The following is a 22,756-nucleotide window of genomic DNA, read 5'->3' as shown; positions in this document are numbered from 1 at the left end:
ATCCCCAGTAAGCCATCGTCGACAAAGTAAGTGCCGCTGCCTTGCTGGTAAAATGTGATGTGTTGATGACTGTTATATTAACATCTAAAATCCCATTTACTAGTAATAGAAAAGTTCAGTTAAGAGTTTTGCCTTACATCTCCTGGTGCTTGATACAATGTTGTGTGATATTACCAATTTTCACTTCAGGCATGTTCACATGCAACAGTGAAGACTTCACAAGAATCTGCACATTTGATCTATGGTGAAATTATGCCATTTTCATAGCAAATCAACTTTTCCCTGGCAGCAGAATGATAGGTACTTTTGCACCTAGAGAAATGCCTTTGTTTTCAAGGAATTTTGAAAAGAAATAACAAGTTCCGTGTCTCTGGGGATTGTAATCCAGTTATTGTAAGAAGAGGCCCAACAGGTAAGAATCTTACTGGACCATTTTCTGACCGGAGCATGTTCCTTAACCCTTCTCGTTAAACAAAAGGAAAAGCAAGGTGGCGACACGTGCAATTTTTCTCTCATACGTATCACAAAGGTGTTGTGGAATGACTTCACATCTCTAACAGTGCACAACACATAGAGAAGATGTCTGTGAAAGGTCAAATTGTTGTGTATGTAATGTGAAATTTTGCCTCAACGGTCTCTGCTTTTAGTGGTGTCGGAAGCAGCAGGAATTTATTCATGCGGGCTTACTGATTTGCAGACTGGGAGTAAATACTAGGCCTTTTGCAGCGATTAGCAAAAGTCCCCTTCAGTAGAAATGATCTACTGCCTTCCTACATCACATTAAAGTGGTGGATGGAAGAGCGAGCCCAGCTGAGCCATTCTGTACACACCCAGCCAGGCTGCAATTTATATTCAGACAGAGGTATGAATGGCTCTCAGACACACAGAGAGAAGAGCATTTCTCTGGAAAATTTTCACCAGACCAGAAGCCAAACTCTGATTTGTCACTGTTATTAAAAACAAACAAACAAACAAACAAACAAACAAACAAAAACATTCTTTCTTCATCACAGGAAGAAATTAAAAGGTAAGTTCTTCTTTCCCTGTAAGATTGATACTTAAGATTGCTAAGGATATCCCTTGGCCCCTTAAGAAAAATCCTTACATAATTTTTCTTACAAGTAGTGCATATATCCTTTCCCCAAGTTTCTGTATTGAGGACACCATCTACGACTTTTGGTTACTGAGCTTATGTCAGGAATTATCCAGCTTCACTCTTGTGAACAACATCTAGCTGTGCCCCATAAGGAGTCCTGTGCTGTAACCACAAGCCAAACTGAAGGAAAGTGGGAGGAGGAAAGATCAATTCATGTGGTGTTTGGTGGCCACCAGCCATTCCATTTAGTAAATGTAGGATTTTAACATGGAAGTTTGAAAAATATAGTGGCTGAGCCAGAAAACTGTCAGTTTGAGTCAAATTTAGTATTAGGCAGTCAAAGAGTGATTTTTATTGTCAAATTATTTATGTATATATAACTCATATATATATAAAATAACTAATATAAAGTTATTTATATAGAGAACATATATACTACTTGACCCCACTAAATTTAAGTATATAACTATATATATACACTCAAATTGTCAGTCTATTTATTATCAAATTATATATATTATATAAATATATATATTATATAATTTTAAAAGTATATATAATAATATATACTACTTGAACCCACTAAATTATTTTTCAATAATAGCTAGTATTTTCCTTTTTCTTTTCCCGGAAGAAAATACACCTAAGATAGTTATTTTACTGGCATTGCTTTGTCTAGTTTTGTTGTCTTCCTAAGAACAGATTTGAGGCATCAAATGCCACCCTGTGTAAAAGGTAGAGGGTATAACTTTTAAAAGAGACTGCATGAGGGCCTCCCTGGTGGCGCAGTGGTTGGGAGTCCGCCTGCCGATGCGGGGGATGCGGGTTCGTGCCCCGGTCTGGGGGGATCCCATGTGCCGCGGAGCGGCTGGGCCCGTGAGCCATGGCCGCTGGGCCTGCGCGTCCGGGGCCTGTGCTCCGCAGCGGGAGAGGCCGCGACAGTGAGAGGCCCGCATACCGCAAAAAGAAAAAAAAAAAAAAAAAAGAGACTGCATGAAATTATGAAAACAATGACTAATCATCATATAACATCCTAGCAAGCATATGAGTATGTCCGCACAGGCTACCCCAGCGAAACACAGCACAAACTATGGTGGGTCTGACAGGAATTCACTGTGTAGAGGTACCAGAGATTGAAGCTTTGTGGATGGTGACAACACAGCGTCTGTGGCTTGAGGGCCCTGCTGCTTTCGGGTTCGGGCATAATTTGCTCTGACCTCCACCAGTTGCTTTAACTCTGTTTAAAAAAAAAATTACTTTGAGAGACAAGTCAATGTATTTATAGAAAATAATTAAAAGTTCAGGATGATGAAAATCTTGAAGATCCTTCAGAAATCCTCGACTCCCACGTCAGCCTCTCTCATTACACACTTGACTTGCTTATCACATCAGATATGTGTTAACATCCTTTGGATTTCTACAGAATGGCAGTTGCTAGAGAGGGCTTCCTTCCAAGCTTTTTATAAAGCCTGAATTGGAAGCTAACCTAGGAGTGGTCTAAAAACTGAACCCACTGAAAGGATGGTAAACACAGCATTGAGAACAGTGCTCAGATTTGATGACAAACAGCATAAAGCACCCTTTTAATTTTGTTGGGGGTTTGTGTGAAAGAAACTATTCTAACAGCATCTGATTTGTTTTGCCAAAACAAATCCATTTTTCAAAGACCCAGTGTGATTCTTTGATGACTAACTTTCACATGCTAAATGTTTTTACATTATAATACATAAAATAAGTTTTTATAAGGTGTTTAGTTTTGAAATTCCCAGGCTGCCTTATTTTCTACTACATAGTTAAGCCAGTAGGTCACAGAAAAATTATGAGCAGAATGATTAATTAAATGTCCCTTCACAAGAATATATATGTTATATATGTATGTATATATAATATATATAAATGTTAGTAGCATTTCTCTCTTGTTTTAAAGCATTCTGAGTATTTAGATTTCTACTAAATGATTAGTTCTCAATTATTTCAGGAAAAATAATAAAATGACAGCTCATATAATAAAAGAACTTTCTAAAGAGCAACTAAATTAGACTCTCTGCTATCAATCAGATTTTCTAGAACATATATCACCCACCGAAAAGAACTTAGACAACTGGGGAAACCACCAACACTTTCACCATTAAGGTAATATTGGGACCCGTTTTCAGAGAAGAAACAACTCTTTCACATCATAGTGATTCATATGGTTAAAGAACTGAAGATGCAGAAATGAATGTTTGTCTACATAGCCTTGTCAAAGGTCCACAGAGCTAACAAGGAGGAAAATGGTAAGGAGAGTAATATTTGCATTTCTAGTTTTCTCTTTTCTCTTTGCAGTTTTTCTTGGTAACAATCTTGCTTCTGGGAAGGCAGCCTACATATCTCTTCGTGTTTTGGATACCCTTTTGACTAGGTTGCCTGAAGCATACTTAGCTTTATTTATCAGAAAGGCCTAATGAATACAGTGAGGCCAGGAGGGTGGGGTCCAGATAACAGAAAGTCATCCCAAGAGTATGAAAGATTAAGCATAAATAATGAAGGGACTGGGAAAGTACCTTCTACTGCACCACTTGTTTGCTTACTATTCAATTACTTCAAGTGTGTTCATATACTCAATTAAATCAAAAACTTTCAGCGAAGGAACCCTGGCTTATATTTCTTTTATAGGCTATGTACTTTAGGAACACAGAAAGCTGTCAACTAATACTTATTCATGATAGGAATTCCATCATTGGTGTGTTCTTCTAAGTAATCACATAGTGAGGATGACCAAGAGCTGGAGTGAGGGGTACTGGTGAACGAAGGGACAACAGAATACAAAGAATACAAAGATTGGCACCTCTTCCTTGATGTAAGATGGTGCTGGGGCAATATGTGTGGCATCCTCAGAACAGTGCTAGGCATCCCAGTAAATCCTTGTCTTCCTACTTTTTAGTTTCCATTCCTATACTTTTATCCCTTCTGGGCTAAGTGTAAAGATATGATTGCAACTGTTTTAAAAGTTTTTGGTTTATATACCTTATATACAACATAGTAATAATAATCTTATGGTGACTTTTAAAAGAGATAATCTAGCATTAGTTATTTTAATGACCCCAGGTAATTCACTTCTGAATCTTTTAATTTCTTTTAAAATGATATCAGTATTCTTCAGAATATCCTGAAAATTATGTCATTGCTAATGTATACCTACTCCAGAAAGGGTTTCAAATTCCTCAGGATAAATAGGATAAAGGACAAGAGTTAGTTTAACAACAAACGTATGTTCTTTTCCATTTCTAACATTTATCAAAGAAAATAATCAAAGGATAGACAAGATAGTAAAACAAGCATATATTTACTTATTACTAAAGAAAAAATCTGTAAACTGTATATTTGCTATTAATGAAACATTAAGTTTTAAATAACTTGCAGAGTAGGAAGTCAAGGAAGCCTCACTTTCCTCAGGGTTCATGCTAAAGAATGAATACCTTCAAAGGAGGCCCTTTAGAATTTCTACAAATAAAGCCCCTTGGATAAAATACAAGACTAACAGAACTTGAATTCTTTAGAGCAAATAGTGTCAAAAGTGAGGTTCCAACAAATAAATACTTGAATTTAACTTTAGTAACATGGAGTAGAAAAGCATGGAGGAGGATAATTATTAAAAATCATCATGATGGGATGTAAAACTCAGTAAACAAGCTCTTTGAAGAAACAAGTGAATGCTTTAATTCTTCAAACACTTGATGGAAAAGAAAACATCACCCATACCTCTTTGGGTTCTAAAGCCATGCCCTGTGGACACACAGATGACCATGTCTCACTCTATGTCGTCCAACGAGTGAATTGGCTCTCTGTCGGGGTGTACAGTGTTCTGGCTGGGTGGGCTAGTTTGAGACGAGAGGAGCAGTCACTCAGCAGCTGAAACACAAAGGGACACACATACTGGGATATGGAATGTCACACCATAATTACATATTAAAGAATCAACTCCAAAAAAAAAAAACTGAAAAAAATAATAAAAAATTAAAAAAAGAATAAACTCCTTTAAGAGAACTATTATCACGATATAAATATTCATTTTACTTATAATTGTTAGAAAGAGGTACACTGTATAGCACAGGTAACTCTACTCAATACTCTGTAATGACCTATATGGAAAAGAATGTAAAGAAAGAGTGGATATATGCATATGTATAACTGATTCACTTTGCTATATAGCAGAAAGTAACACAACTTGTAAATCAACTAAACTCCAATAAAAATTAAACAAAAAAAAAGGAAGAGGTATAGAAGGAGATGAGAAGGGCTTACAAATGTTCCCTAAAGTGTTAAACGGTAAGGAACTTCAGTGCTTGTCAGTGGATTTGTCCATGTAGTTCTCTATTTTTCTATGTTCTCTATTTTTCTATGTAGAAGAGGCTTCTTGCTGTTTAAGAAATGCCTAAATATGAAAGACCCTGGCTTGAAGAATCTAGACTTGTCAGAATAGCTCAATTTTTTTTTTTCAATGACCAAGAAGCTAGAAGGACAAAAGCACTGACCTGGCTCTGGCCTCTGTATGACCTCAGACAAGTCAGGCAACTTCCTTATGAAAGAGTCTCTTTAACTATAAAATCAAACTTTTGGTCTAACACCTCTTTGACTCTATGATTCTATTATCAAAAGTCTTTTTCTTTTCAATTGGTAAATTAAAAAACTATGTTTAGGGGCCTAATTCAATTTCTCTCAATTTTCCTGGAAATATTTATAAAAACACATGTACAAAGTGTCAAGAGTACTAAAAAGACTGGCTAACCTGTCACCAGACCCCTAAGGGTGGTTCCATTAGTCTGAATAAGACTTTAAGACAAAACAATGCAAGCAAGCAGGAGGAAAGTAAGAGGTTTCCACACACCTGCCTGTATGGCTTTTACCTATCATGCAGGTCAAACACCTGCTCTCCCAAAATGAAGGAGCCAGGTCCACATGAGCTCCAACTCACCTTCTATACCTTTTAAAAAAAATTTTAACAGCTTTATTTTATTATTTTATTTATTTATTTATTTATTTTGTGGTACGCGGGCCTCTCACTGTTGTGGCCTCTCCCATTGCGGAGCACAGGCTCTGGACGTGCAAGCTCAGCGGCCATGGCTCACGGGCCCAGCCGCTCCGCGGCATGTGGGATCTTCCCGGACCGGGGCACGAACCCGTGTCCCCTGCATTGGCAGGCGGACTCTCAACCACTGCGCCACCAGGGAAGCTCTTTAACAGCTTTATTGAGGTTTAATTTACATGCCATAAAATTCATTAATTTCAAGTACGAAACAATCAATGATTTGTAGTAAACTGATAAAGTTGTGCAACCATCCCACAATACAATTTAGAACATTCCCATCACCCCAAGAATCTCTCATGGCCACTGCAGTCACTTCTGTGACTGCAGTACTTCTTTTTATATAGCGAATTAGGGGCTACAACTCACAACAATGCAGGGTGGCAGTGGGCAGAGCTGGGCAAGTAATGGCATCTTGCATTTGGAAAATGAATCAGTAATATGTAGGAAGACATGAAGGAAGTGGTGAGATAATGCAATTCAGAGAGTGAAGTTTTCACCCACTATTGTGAGCAAGAGATGAATGCATTGAATTGAACAGTAATTGAAATTATCCCAGAATACATTCCCATCTGTAGAGTGGAATAGTTAGAGAAGAGCAGTGGGAGAATGGACTTAAATGCGGTCCTACACCCCTTGCTAAATAACAGCCAGTCAGCAGCAATTTGATTCTGATTCAGGATCTAGGGGTGGATCCTAACAGTTCCCAAGTCAAAATTTAGGAGAACAAAGGAGAACTAATATCTTCTGTCAAGAGATCTCGCCTTGAACAAGGAGATATAAATAGAAAAATGAACATCAGCAACAATGTGAGGCTTATGAAAATATTCTATGACATAAAAATGGTATCTGTACAAAAGGTGAAGATTTAAAAAAAGATTTACAGCACAAATATATTTTAGAGAGTATCTATATTGTGCTCCCCCCAAATTTGGTAAAATATGACTTCCATAAACACACACACACACTTCCACACACACACAGAAATGAGATGACAACAGCTCAAAGGAAAGGAGCATTGCTGAGATGCAGGCAGAGATAATGATGGTGATAATGACGATGGTAACAATAATAGCAGTTAAAATTTACTAGCACATTTCTGTGGGCTAGAAACTTTTCTAAAAGTTTCTAAGGACAATCTAATTTTTTTCTGTGGAAACAATTATTATCCTCCTTTTGTTGATGAGAAAAATGGAGAACAAAGAGATTAATATCATAACCAAGGTCACACAGCTGGTAAGAGAAGAAACAGAGGTTTAAATTGGGATGAATAGAGAGCTGAATGAGAGGTAAGGAAATAAAAGACTCAATAGCAGAATTAAACTCCGTCTTAAACGCAGGAAAAAGCAGACTCAATTTTGTAGAAAGTCAAATCAGTATTAGGGAGGGCTAAGTTGAGAAAATCTCATAGGATACAGAGAAAGGATAAGACAAAATTTATGAGAAAAATGTAAAACATTTGGAATGTCAAGACATCAGATATTAAACCTATACATTATTGGTGTTACTGGAGAAGAATCCAGAATAAATTAAACTTAAGCAATTATTCAAAAAACAGAAGAAAACATTCCTGTTTCAAAGACCCATGTCTTCAGGTCAAATAGGCTAACCTAGGATAAGGCAAAGTTAATGAAAAAAATGACTAGTATTTAAATATAACTGGGCAAAAAGAATGACTTTCAGACATGGGGGGAAAATTCAGTTATGTTTAGACCCGTTTTCTGCAACACTGAATACCAATAAAAAAGAAAGAAAATCTCTGAAGTTTTTAGGGGAAAAGGTTTCAGTATAAGAACTCAGTATCCAGCTAAATTATTACTTAGGTTACAGGAAACAAAAGATATCCTTATGTGTACAAAAACTCAGAAAACATATTACTCAGATATATTTCAGATTATTAAAAAATGAATGAAATTCCATCACCATGGAAAAGTCATATTATAAAGTGACTAATATTAAGCAGTAAGACCGCTAGAACATGATACAGCTGTTATAAAAATGGTCAGAAAATAAATGAATTTAAAATTTTAAGGTAAGTCTCCATAGAGAAAAAATAAAGTAAAAATGTAAAACATCACCAAAAAGGGTCATGGACAAGGAAAAGAAAAACCAAAGCATTCAAACTTTCTAGCTATTCATGGGGGAAAAAGATGCTGTTTCTTCTTTTTTTCCATCATTAGGAATATTTACTTTTATGATTATAATCAATGAAATAAAACAAAATATCAGAATAAGAGAAACAGTTCTTCTAAAGGAGTAGGCAAAGTCATCACCATGTGAACTTTATATGATTTCATTCTTAGAAAATTTATGTAAATTGAATGAGAAATTAATAACAAAAAGAATGCTTAATAAAGTGGCCAAGCACAAAATAAATTATAAAACATCGGTAGTTTTTTGTTGTTCACCAAAAAAAAAGTATTTAAAAAAATACAGTGGGGGTAATTCATTCCAACATCAAACCAACTCAGAATGTCAATTATTTTAAAATGTGAGGCCCTTTCTTATAAAAAATTATAAAATTTTACTGAAGGATAAAAAAAGATGTATATGTATATAAAACAATGCCACAGAATTCAATCTGGCTGCAAAGATTGAATATTGTAAAAGGTGTCAATTCTTATGAAAGTAATTAATAGCTTAACATAACTACAGTCAAAACTCCTGTAGGATGATTTTAGGGTGTTGAAATGTAATTCCAAACTTCATCTATAAAAATCAACAGGCAAGGATAATCAAGTAAAATCTGAAAACAAAGTACAACAATAGGCAACTTCTATCAGATATTAAAATATATTAAAAAGCTATAGTAATTCTAAAAGTATTAAATAGCTTAAAAGCAGAAGCTAATAAGAATTTAGTATATTATAAAGTTTGTATTCCAACTCAACGGGGAGAACAAAAAAGATTATTCAGCAAGTAGGGCTAAGATAATAATTTTAAGCCAATAAATAAAACAGACAAAATAGCTTCACTCAAATTTTACACCAGAAGGAAGTTTCACACAGTTTAAAAAGTAAAAGGGAAAGACACAATTATAAAAATCTTAAGATGAATCTTTATATGACATAAGGATAGTAAAATACTATTGGAACATGAAAAGCAAAGAACAAACTTTTAAAATATATTAATTTCTGTACCTTAAAAAATCTCCTAGACACAATGGCAAATTGGATAATTGTTACAATAAATCTGAATAAGTTACACATAGTAGGCTTGTTACTTTAAAAAAAGAAGATTCATATCAGTGTGAAAAATACTTCCAGCAGAAAAATAGCAAAGAATTTGTCAGGAATTCACAGATTACTAATAAATGGTAAAACAAAGCAAAACAAGTCAAAATCACGTTTACAAATAATTAAAGACATATAAATTAAAGCACGGGTATAACATTCTCTCCTGTCAACCTGCAAATACATGTTTCTAAGTGACTGCAATTAGCATTGTTGATAACTCATGTAAACAGTAGGTAAGTGGGAACTCTCATTCACCATTTGTGGGAGCATCGACTCCTGAAATGGTCCTAGAAAACAAGCTGGCAATAGCTATCAAAATTCTCAAGCACATTTACATAATTTGACTTAGCAATTCTTCTAGGAATTTATCTGGGGGAAATAATCAGAAAATTAAATAAAGATTTATATATAGATATGTTCATTGGAGCATGCTTTATGATAGCAAAAAATTAAAAACAATCTAAATGGCAAACAACAGAAAACTGGATGAGTAAGTAATAATCCATCCATTTGATAGAAGATGATGATGCCATTGAAAATAATGTTTTTTAAAGAATATTAAATTTAGGCGAATAACACAGGTTGCAAAATTATATATACCATGTGATCTACTATGATCACAATAGCAAACAAATATATAAATAACCATGTAGAAACCATAGGAATATATCTACTAAAATTTTAATAACTGTGGTTATTTGTGGGTGATAGAATTTTCATTTCCTTCTTGGTGCTTTTCCTTTTTCTAATATTAATGCACTGGCTGTATGTTGTTTTATAATTCAAAAACAGAACAAATATTATTCAAATAATCAAAAAATTCATAGTGATTACAATAGATTCGTATGTTTCATATGGTTTTGCAGTTTTTCTAAATTTTCCATAACAATAGTCACTATCTTAGTCTGCTTGGGCTGCCAAAACAAATACCATAGACTGAGTGGCTTAAACAAAGGAAATTTATTTCTCACCGTCCTGGAGGCTGGCAAGTCAAGATCAAGCTGTGGTTTGATTTGGTTTCTGGTGAGAGCTCCTCCTGGCTTACAGCTGCCTTCCTCATATGATGGGAGAAGAGAGAGAGATCACTCTTTCTCTCTTCTTATAAACCCACAAATTTTATCAGGTTAGGGCCCCACCCTTAAGGTCATTTAACCTTAATTGCCTCCTAAAAGCTCTATCCCCAAATACAATCACATTGGGAGTTAGGGCTTTATCATAAGAATTCCGGGGGTGGGAGGTGGAGACATACAATTCAGCCCATAGCAGTTATATTTTTTTCTGCTCCAAGGCAGCCAGAGAGTATGATAACTGAGTTTCTCTCTGGCCTGGGAGCAGTGGGGAGCTGTCCTAGAATTGTGAGGATATGTCTCTGGGAGAAATTCCTGTAGCTTGAAAAGATCCTACATAAGGATAATTCTTATACTTTCCCCTACTTTACCACTAAAATGTCACTCGTCTATAGAGATTGTGTTGCTGTTTATAATCAGAAAAATAAATATAATTTAATAATGACATATACCAAATACAAAATATGAATTAAATCTGTAGCTATTTCACTCGGTGTTCACAAAGATCTATTTACATGAGACTCAGTTAATGAGTTTACAAAAATCTTTTAAAAGTAAATTTGAAAAAAAAGGCATTCTCAGTACAATTAGGTTCTAAAATATCTAGTTAGCTTATGACCTTTAATGACATTCTTAATTCTCAGTTTTTCAAATATATCTAAATTTACTCAAGTACCTTCTTTAAAGTGGGTAACATAAATTAAATGTTTGTAATTTTTGCAATAACAATAGCTCATAATAAAAGAACAATGTTCTATACATAATTCTTCACCCACAATCTCTTTTGTGAGTTTTCATAGGCCAGGTCCTCTCAGGGTGGCGCACGTGGGCATCACAGACCTATTTCATATTCCCTGACGACATAAGGTACTTGCCTCTACAAATCAAAAAAATCTGTTTCTCATTCTTTCAGCTTCCACTCATGCATTCAGAACTGTGCTTAGCTGTAAGAGAACACATTGCTTTTGAGATTCTGTAGAATCAGAGACAGGTTGCTGGGATGGGAGGAGACAGATGCTTTAGGACCATAGAAGGAGGGGCCCTGATAGTCATAAATCAGAGAAAGATGATGGCCCTGAAGAAAGAGCCACTAACCCTAGAGAGGGCGTCACCTTGGTGCACTGATGACAGATGAGCCTACACCAGTTGGAGATGAGAGTTTGCTCCAGCCATGTTCAAAGACTGGATGGGAAGAATGTGGTTAAATCATCCAGAATAGCCACAGCAGTGAACGAAGTTGAGGGAAAGCCTGCATTAGATGGGATTCAAATACCATCTGGGGGTTTCATTACAGAAAGTAGAGTAAAGCACCTTGAAATGCATTCTGTTCCTCATCCTTCTGGTAAAAGTACCAACCATTGAAACTCTGAGCTTCTCTGGAATTGGTGTTGTTAGCCAGATTCCCCTAGTAAAATCTGAACCCTACTCTTCCTGTTGGTTATTTGTTTCACACACACAGTCCATTCTCCTGAACTTTTCTTTACAGCCTGAGAGCCTGAAAGGTTACATTTCTAACTGATGACAAAGAATCTCATTCAGATCCCTAAAATCAAAATCAAAATGGAAAAGGGAAAGAAAGAGATTAGAAAGAACATTTTTTAAATAAAGCAAAAGAAGAAATAATATGCAGAAATCTTTCTAGACATTGCCTAAGTAGCTTTCTACACGCTGAGGCCACATTAGTCTCCCCAAAACATTGGTTTTACTATGCCATTACCTTATTCAGAGACAAACTAGTCATTCATGCACTTTAGTCTGGGGAAGTGTAATGGACTGAACTGTGTCCTTCCCCGAACTCATAGGCTGAGAAGACACTAGAGCTCTCTCTCCACATGTGCTCAGAGGAAAGGCTCTGAGAGGACACAGTGGTGAGAAGTCAGCCATCTGCCACCCAGAAAAAGAGTCCATATTAGAAGCCAACCCTGCTGGCATCTTGATCTTGGACTTTCCAGCCTCCAGAAGTGTGAGCAATAAATTTCTGTTGTCTGAGCCGCCCAGTCTGTGGTATTTTGTTATAGCAGCCCAAGTAGACTACACAGAGAGTATGTGGTGTCCACCCTATATGCTTTTTTTTTTTTTGCAGTACGAGGGCCTCTCACGGTTGTGGCCTCTCCCATTGCAGAGCACAGGCTCCGGACACGCAGGCTCAGCGGCCGTGGCTCACGGGCCTAGCTGCTCCGTGGCATGTGGGATCTTCCCGGACCAGGGCACGAACCCATGTCCTCTGCATCGGCAGGCGGACTCTCAACCACTGCGCCACCAGGGAAGCCCCACCCTATATGCTTTTGAATAGTCTCTCCAGTTGTCTGTATCTCTCCCTAATTCTCAGTCCAGGTACCATCTACTTATATGTTTATGAATTCTAACACCCATACCTCTGTGTGTGATGCCCCTTATGCTTGTTAATGCTTTTTTTCTGCCTAAATGTTGAATCTTACCCATTTCTCAAGTTCCGTCAGAGCTCCTGGTTGAGTCCTCTGGAGAGCCTTTCTCCTTCACCCCAGGTGGGCCCAGTGTTCCCTCCTCTGAACTCCTACTGAACTTCCTGTATGTACTACTAACCTGACCTTCATCACATGCTGTTAGTATTTCTCTAAGAGGAAGGTCAGCTCCCTTAGCAAATTTTTCTTACAATCTGTGTTCATCATAACCAAATATGGAACACAAAGAAAAACACATAATAAAGAAATACCACCTTTATTAGGCCACCAGTAATAAGACCATCCGATAAACACTTCCAAAAATAAAATCCTTCCAGTCTTTTTCTTTTAGGTATGTGGATGCATGTATATAGAATCTAACTCTACATGCTTTATAGTATGCTTCTTTCATTTAGTATATCTTGAACATCTTTATTGTCATTCTTTCTAAAGTTGATTTTAATTATGATAATATTCCATCCTATACACTATAATTCATTTAACCAACTCCCTATTGATAAGTGTTTCTTTCTAATCTATCTATGTTATAAATAGCCCCATGATAATTATTCTTACCAAACAAACTTTGCATAAATTCATGAAAATATCCTTGGGATAAGGTTCTAGAAGTGCATTTTCTTATGATTTGTATAGCCATCTGGTCCTCCAAAAAGTTTTACTTCCGTCGACATGAGAGTGCCCATTTCTCTATAAACCTAAGTAAAGCTTGATATATTTTCAAATGTTTTGTCAGTTGGAAGTATGAATTTAATGAGGACATAAATCATGTGTCATTTTATTCCTTCTATTGCTACCATTACTACTGAGGTTAACCTGTCAATTATACTGCACTATAAAGTTTTCAAACTCTTTTCACACACATAAATTAGGATAATACTTTACAGCATCTAGCACAGTGCCCTTTATGTACAAAGTTCATAAAAAATTATATGATCATGGAATAATATGTATGGCATGCCTTTTATATGTTACATGAGAGTCACATAAATCAAAAAGTCATTCTTTCACCAGGTATATGTAATTTTTGTAAAAGTTATGGTAAGTTTTTGCTATCCTGAGTCTGACAGGCTATCTTTAATCCTCGTCCCTGCTCTACTTTTTATTTATTAATCATTTCATATTCCCTCACTAATGTATCAGTTCTAGTTACAATGGTTACATGCATCTTAAGACTTAACATCTGCAATATAAACTCTGTGATTTTCAAAGAAACCAGCAAGGAAGAAACATTTCAGGTTTGTTATAGAAACTGTTCTAGGGTGTTCTCTCCTGAACAAGTTTCACTCATTTTAAAAAATCACTTTCCTTTTTCTTCCCCATGTGTATGAAGTTCCTTTACTTGTATTCCTAGTTTTGAATTTATTGTCTGCATTTTTCTCTCTTCTTTCTCAAATACAGCAAATTGGTTGTCAACTTCTGAGATGCAATTGCTTTCACAGTTCTTATCCAAAGTCCTTGTCAAAGAGGAGTGGTCTCCATCACACTTTGAAATCACCAAGCTTCAGGGGCACAACTCCTCTGAGGTGCCCCTGCCACTCTAGATGCCCCCATCAGCCTCCATGAACTCCTCCAGGCCTGCCTGTTGCACTGTCTTGCCTTTCCCTCCATCTCCAACCAACATCTCACCTTTATGTGACTTCCCCTTGTCCCAGAAAAAATTATAAAAACATTTCACAAATAATAAAGCCAGGGCTTCCCTGGTGGTGCAGTGGTTGAGAGTCCGCCTGCCAATGCAGGGAACACGGGTTCGTGCCCCGGTCCGGGAGGATCCCACATGCCGCGGAGCGGCTGGGCCCGTGAGCCATGGCCGCTGGGCCTGCGCGTCCGGAGCCTGTGCTCCGCAACGGGAGAGGCCACAACAGTGAGAGGCCCACGTAACGCCAAAAAAAAAAAAAAATAATAATAATAATAATAATAAAGCCAAACAACTATTATAAGATATCACTGCAACAAATAAGACTTTTAAAAATTCTACCAAAATCCATTTATTAGGTACCTAAAGTTTTCATTTAAAGACTAAGACAAAATGTCAACTTTTAGAATTGTATCATTGATATTGCAAACAATAAATGACTGCTACTCATCTTTTCTTTAGTCAATGTTGTAATTCTGGAAAGTGGAAAGTTTGCCATAGTTCCAGGAATCTGGGTGACAAGAATATGATAGATTTCCTCTAGTGAATACTGTTGTTTTCCCCACGGGGAACATATCCAGTGAATAATCACTCTTTTGTGAACTAGGTTTAAAATGGAACAGGAAAACTATTTTAAATTATCTTAAAGTTTAGATTTACTCTAAACTTGGGTGCAATGAGTTTAATTGTCTTTGTTCTCTGCCGGCCAAGTGTCATATTCTGATGCACACATTATGTCAGACAGCATTGGACTCCACCCTGTGAGGAAAGTATTACTCCCATTTTAGAGATGAGAAAATGAGATTTAGAGAGGTAAAATAATTTGCCTGACCTAACAATCTATAAATGTCAGAGCTGGAATTTGAAAACAGGCCTATAAAACACTCTCCTTTCACACTAGGTTTACCTCTGAAATAGTTTTGCCCCGGACATAAGTGCCATCTTCAGGTCTGCCTCCATTTAGGTAAATCCACACTCGTTTTGCATTGGGTTGCTTATACAAGCTGCTCCTCTTAAATGATATACATTTAGGTGTAGTTGGAGAATTTCTCTTGGATTGCAGTTCTTGGACTTCAGAAAGCTGTGCCTGTTAAGAAAAGCCCAGAGAATGCCATGGTTAGAGAATTGTCTGTTTAGTGTGTGTGTGTGTGTGTGTGTGTGTGTGTGTGTGTGTGTGTGTGTGTAGAATATGCTGAAAGAAATATCTTATAATTGTACATCATACTGAAAAAAGATTTAGGAATTACATTACCCTCTCCTATCACTGACTCTTCTGTAAATTCCCCTTGCTTCAATGCATCACTGTAAGCAATAATAATCATTAGAGTAGTAATAATAAGGCACTTATTTTGGCAAAGCACTTAACTTTCATTTATAATTTGGAGAAATAAATAGAGATATGTTTTTGGATTTTTGCATGGTGTTTCTCCTACTGAGTGATTTCTCTGCGTCTAACAAATGAGTTTTTGATTAGAATCACAGCATCATTTCCTTTAACCAAGAAATGCTTAAGGGAATGTACATGACTATTGTTTAAATCTTTACTCTCTTTTAAAATACAGCAGCCATCTTTATATTCTGCCAGATCCCTGCCAGGCAGCTTTTCATCCTACTTCAAGCATGTCCTAGTTCAATGCTTTGCATTCATTCCCTGGTCAGTGATTTATCCTTCTTAGCTTGGCAAGAAGTCATATTTCTAGCAATGTCAATTTCTTTTTTCTAGTAACCTTGACTTGGGCACTCGCCTAAGATTTAGATTGAACACATTTCATGATTTGAGAAACCCTATTAAATAAGAACACATCATTTTGATGAAAAACTTCACAAAGCAAAAGTTTTCCCAGGTCTCTCTATCCCCAATCCTCTCTCAACAGCTGACCTTTCTCTTCTCGACTTTTTTATGTCTGGCAATCCTGTCTGATTAATCAATTGGATTGAAACTGCTTTTTGAATTCCTCACTTCTGAATGTCTCCATTGAAATTAGTATTTTGCTCCTTCCTCTTTTTACATATTGAGACATACCCTTAGGAGTGATGAGCAATGAAGCCATAAGGCTCAACTTGACTACATTTATTATAATTACCTTTGTACATATCCACTGGGCCTTTTTCTCTTCTTTGCTAAGGTCATAATTTCTGGTCTCCATTCAAACAAAACAGACTTTCATATGAGCTGGCTGTGTCTTAGATAGTTACTCTCCAAATGCCAACTCAATGCTTGGCATATGCTTATGTGGTCATTACTGACCAGATGCCGAGAATATATTAATAGCATAATTTAAAAATTCAATACTGTACTTTTAAAAGCTTATAAAAGAGCCTGAGTCTTTAATGTCTGGAGTCCTAAAGATCATACCTCTCTATGTCTTATAAGGTCCATGAGTTTAATTTCCTCTTGAGTCTGCTTAGTCCAGCCTCCTTCCACTACCACCGGCTGCACAGGGCTTTTGTTGGGAACCATGGTGGCTGGCTGACATGCTGCTACCCGTCACCCTGGGGAAAGAAGTCTCTGGAAATGTTTCTGATGATAGGCTTTCCGATTTCAAATAAATTGGTTTGGCTTTCTATGCATAAATCATTTCACTTGGGAGCAGAGGGTAAAATACTAAATATATCATAAAAGCAAAGATGCCTAAGGTAATAAGATCTAACAATGTCTCTTCATACGGGAGCTTGAGGCTTTAAATAGCCAGGATATGCATACTCAGTGTACAGATGGAAAAGAAAGATAACACGCTGACTTCCACACTGGCCCCAACCTCTCATCCACGATATGGTTCAGCGGTAATTTAGTCAAATAGAATCCATGACCTATATAGCCCATCATCTCTTCCAGTCATGGAACATATGTTTTGTTCTCTTCACTAATAATAAGCCTTTCCCCCACAATTAGTTTAGCAGCCTGGGGATTAAGTATTTCTAAAATAATATTAACCCAAGAGACAGGAGGCCTTTTTTTTTCTATCTAATAATACCCTGCGAACACGATTAGTTTCTGACACCTCTGCTGTGTCCTCTGGGCTCTTAAGAAGCTGTGGTAAGAGAAAATATTTATTGGAATGGTGTATTCTAAAGAATCACAGGCATAAGTTAATAAGTGTGGTGATTTGAATTTATGCATTCTTTCAGCTAGACCACTTTAAATCATTATAAAAAGGTTTAAAGGTCACACTTATTAAATAGTTTTCTTTTTCTGGGTTGAAGATATACTGAGCACTGAGTCTCAGACTGATCTCAAAACTTCTTAAGTACAAATAATGTTTTCTCTTGGATGTTCCTTCTAGAAACCTATGTTGAACACCAGGTATGAGTCAGGCATTGTGCTGGATGGTGCAAATACAAACATGTTCGAGACTAAGTCCTTGCCTCAAAGGCTTACACTTTGGTAAGGAAGGCAAATGTCAAGGAAATGATTACACCAATAACTGATTGTAACTGTGTTGCACCATGGAAGTACAGGGTGTGTAAAAGCATGTAAAACAGGTTGCTGACCTAGTCTGAAGTGTCAGAAAGGGCTTTTTTGAGAAAGTAACACTTAAGTGGATAAAATAATAGAAATACTGAAATGACGTTAAGTCCTAATTTTGTTGCCAGGAGACTTATAATGTGCAGGTTTTCATACCGTGACTATGAACAAAACCTTTTGAAAATAACTCAGTATTTGTAGAGGATAACACATTTGGGCTCTTAAAGCTCAAGTTTGTGGAAATAGATCCAGCAATAAAAATAGGTGGCAGAAATGACTTTTCAGGGAAATCAGAACTCTATGTACCTAATAAGCATTCATATGCAATTTATGGTTATGGAGAAAACATGACTGAATTAACAGCCAATGAGTTACAGTGACAATGCCATTAGGCAACGTGTTTTGGAGAAGAGCACAGTGGCACCAGAAAAATACATAACACAAATTTATGCCAAATATAGTTTTCAGCTGACTCTATTCATAATGTACAGACAACATTAATTTATTAATTTATCCACATAAATTCTTGTGGATAATATCTCAATAAATATTTTATTTATAATGCATTTTGAACACTAAAATTTTGCTCAACTAAAGACAGCTCTCCAATAGTTTATCATTTACACTGTTAAAGAGCCAGGATTTGAATATAAGAAAGAGCAAAAAACATATGCATTATTGTTTTCTGTCAACTTGTTTCTAACGGTCTTAAGAAGATGAAAGCATTTGCACTCTAACTTTTATAAAGGGACATAATATCATCACAAAAGATTTTCATAATAAACTATCATTTATGTAGGTAAGAATAACAAATAGAAACAAAACAAAAATGTATTGAATAAATTACTTTTTATTTTCTTATAACATTTTCCATATACGTGGGAAGCAGCTTCATAGCACAGGGAGATCAGCTCGGTGCTCTGTGACCACCTAGAGGGGTGGGATAGGGAGGGTGGGAGGGAGACGCAAGAGGGAGGGGATATGGGGATACATGTATACGTGTAGCTGATTCACTTTGTTATATAGCAGAAACTAACACAACATTGTAAAGCAATTATACTCCAATAAAGATGTTAAAAAATGATAAAATGATTGAATTTAAAAAAAAGAAAAAAAACAGAAGCTCACAATCCAACAGGGACTGCAGTTTGCTGAATTTAAACTTGTTATTATTTCTCCTCCTAATCCCAGCAACTAGAAAAGACCATCCTCACAGTAGGTATTTTATACATTAGCAATGAATTTACATTTAATAGCAGAAAACATAACAGTTTAGCAGTAGAGACAAGATTTATCTTAGTACTAAATTTTAAGAGAAACTGCATTAATGGATTTCCCCATAATGGACACCATCTGACTAAAAAGACTGTTTTCTACAGTGATATTGTGGACGATGCCAACTGAACTTTAAAATACCTATTTAATACTTAATTATAATAAAAGCTAAAGACATAATATAAAATCAGAATTCAGTAAAAGCAGCTCTGCCAGGTGTTATTTTTAATGTTACTTTCTATTGATTTAATTTGATAAAGAAATAGAACTTAGAAAGCTCATTGGAGTGGATGGTTGAAATTCCACTTATTCTTTAATTAAATAATTCTACAACTATTCAGAGAACAAATTAGAAGGGTATAGAATTTATAATGTAACATAGGAGAGACAGTAATATGATCAGGTATGTATAATAAAGTGAGAAGTGCTATCTGGGGAAGTTAAGGGTATGACAAACCACACTATTCCTGACTTAGAATGTTAAGGAAGACTTTTAGGAGAAATAACGAGTAAGCTGAAAAGTAAATAATGAGAAGCCATCCAAGAGAACAGAAGAGAGAAAAGTTTGAGGCAGAGGGAACTGAACTGTTTCAAAAGCTCAGAGTTAAGAAAGCACATGATAAGTCTGGGGGACTGAAAAAAAAGTCCAAATGGGTAGAGAGGAGTAAGTAAGGGGAGGGAGAAGTTTCCAGAGAACCAGATCATGAAGGACGACATTAAGGAGTTTCACTTTTGCCATAAAGATAATAAGAACTTTGAAAGGTTTTATGCCTGGAGTACCATAACACCTTTGCATTTTTGCATGATCACTCCCATTCCAGAATGTCACCATTATGAACAGGATGGAAACTACTGTCAAGACTGGAGGCAGGGAGACCAGTTAGAAAGCTGACCCAGTAACCCAAAGAATAGATGACGATAGCTTGAACTTGGATAACGACAGCAGGAATCAAGACCCTTAGAATTCATTTGAGAAAACAGATTCAAAGCAACAAGACACTGATATTTGCTTAGAGATAGTGAGAGTGGGAGATGCCAAGGATGCCTCCCAGCTCCTTGAGATGGAACACCTGAGTGGATTGTGGTAATGCCCACAGAAGAAATGAAGGAGGCATTGGTGTGGTAAGATATGAAATGAAATGGTGGTATGGTCACTATATGGTGACGTGTTAACTTCAGTTTTGGACATGCCTATGGGACATTCAAGTGAAAGCGGCAAGTAGTTGGAGTAGTAGAGGTTAGCAATAGTAAGAGATACTTTTCAGTTAGACCCAATAATTCTTTTGGTAAAAACTGAAAAATAGCCATTTCAACCCAGAGTGCTGTCTAGTACACTTAGGACTAATTGTCTTATTTATTGAAGTAAGATTCACATGTTTCTGACACCAGACAGTACAGATACTCAGGAGCTGAAATCCTGCTATGGCAGTTACAGAGCCTGAAATGTATTCTTTCCCAGACTGAAGTCCATAACATACTTATTCCCCAAAGAATCATTTGGTGTCTGAAGTGCTGGGAATAATATAAGATCAGGAACTTAAGATTCTGTGACAAAGAGAATGGAAGAAGAGGACAAATATTGTCAATCAATCACTTTGTCTATGAATAACATATCTTATGCCGCATAATAAGATAGCTCCCTTCTGTGATAAAGACACTAATCTTTGAAGAATTTAGTACTTCCTCACTCAGATTATTTAACAAAACTTCTTCCCAAGCAATACCTAGGAAATAACAGAAAGTTTTGTTTAATGACTAATTCCAAAGTCCATAAAATGTCAGTTCAGGAATTGTTTCAAAACCAGTAGGGTGGTTATATGATCCACACATCCTCCAAATTTTAAAAATGTATATATAAATCATGTGATATTCATTTTAATATAAAATTTACAAATATAAAATCAGTACTGAAAAGATATATTAATAGGTTTCAGACTTGCTCAAGTGACTTTTGTAACACAATATATAATATTCAGTTAAACATCTGGTATCTAAAGGTAAAAAAAAACTACCAGAAAATTAAGGTTACATTTAGAATTAAACATGGTGATACTTGATTTAGTTCATACTGACCTTTTAACTGTCTCAGTTTGTGTTTCATAGTGTCTAGATCAGCCAAAATGTTGTCCTTTTTTAGCCAGTTCTGTTTTTCTATTTTTTCTGCTTTCTTCAAAGCTAGAATTAAAAAAATACATGATATTTTATCTTGCATTCTTCTTATCAACAGTAATTTATCATGCAAGCCAATCATTTATAAAGAACTTTCTGCTCCAAGAAACAGATTCAATTAGAAACAAGTAATTAAAAGGTAAGGGTCATTGAAAGAAACTTCATTTGAAAGATGACAGGGCTTAAGGCATTTCTTTATGGAATGGAGGGGGAAAAAGAAGAACAGTGCTGTTTTATGATATAGATTTACCATATGTAATAGCCATATTTCATTTTCTATTTCTACAAACTATTTGGAGGTGATGAAAGCCTTCCTTGGAACCATTCATTTTTTTAAACATCCACCTACTGCCTAAAGGGTGCAATTCTTAAAAATGAAAATGTGCAGACAGGTCGTCTTCAGTGTGAATTAAACTCATTTTTTATTTTCTAATGTATATCATTATTCTCAGTCTTATAGACCAAGGATGTCTTTATCAATGAAATTAGACACTTTCCATGCAGAATACTCCATTCCAGTAAGAAAAAAACAGGCAATTGTGCAAATATAGGAGTATAGCTATCCTTGTGCACACCTTAATTGATGAACCTCCCGTTCTTTGCATAAATGTGATGTTATTATGTTGACATTATACACATTTAATTGATTTTCTTATGGTGACAAAAAATGTATTTCTCTCTCTCTTTATGCACTTGCTTGAAAGAAAGCAAAAACAAAACACTTACCATTCGGACTTAGAAATGGTTCACCACAAGATACCCAGATGGCAATAGAATTGCTGAGGATGAGGGTGAGCAAAGACTTATCTATATCATCCAAACTATCAGATGTCACAGACTTTGGAAATAATTTGGTTTTCACTTTCATTTTTACAGTTCCTGGGAAACAAATGACACATTTACTATTGTTCAAAGAATAATGAATAAATTTGCTTGCTGAATTCACTTGTTTATTCAAAATATTTTATTCTTCATTAATGACTTGATTTAAACAGGTTAATGCCAAAACCAGATGCAAATACATAAATTTGGGGCTTCCCTGGTGGCGCAGTGGTTGAGAATCTGCCTGCTAATGCAGGGGACACGGGTTCGAGCCCTGGTCTGGGAAGATCCCACATGCCCCAGAGCGGCTAGGCCCGTGAGCCATGGCCGCTGAGCCTGCGCGTCCAGAGCCTTTGCTCCACAACGGAAGAGGCCACAACAGTGAGAGGCCCGCGTACCGCAATGAAGAGTGGCCCCCGCTCGCCGCAACTAGGGAAAGCCCTTGCACAGAAACGAAGACCCAACACAGCCAAAAATAAATATAAA

The 22,756-nt window shown here is 36.3% G+C and overlaps 1 protein-coding gene across 1 annotated transcript in view; it reads right to left on the bottom strand.

Moving 5' to 3' along the window:
* DCDC1 (doublecortin domain containing 1) overlaps positions 1-22,756 on the bottom strand; it is a gene marked incomplete at its 3' end in the record, with an annotated part of 460,818 nt that overhangs the window by 1,318 nt on the left and 436,744 nt on the right. Inside the window, 8 exon segments of the mRNA XM_082627300.1 lie at positions 2,211-2,333; positions 4,838-4,886; positions 4,890-4,930; positions 4,933-4,987; positions 15,446-15,625; positions 16,895-17,027; positions 21,349-21,454; positions 22,175-22,327. Of these exon segments, the coding sequence (XP_082483426.1) occupies positions 2,211-2,333; positions 4,838-4,886; positions 4,890-4,930; positions 4,933-4,987; positions 15,446-15,625; positions 16,895-17,027; positions 21,349-21,454; positions 22,175-22,327 (840 nt within the window).

The sequence above is a fragment of the Mesoplodon mirus genome (genome assembly GCF_964341445.2).
Source record: "Mesoplodon mirus genome assembly, chromosome: 7".
NCBI lineage: Eukaryota > Metazoa > Chordata > Mammalia > Artiodactyla > Ziphiidae > Mesoplodon > Mesoplodon mirus.
The sequence above is the reverse complement of the archived record's forward strand: the minus strand, read 5'-3'. Positions and strand labels throughout refer to the sequence as shown.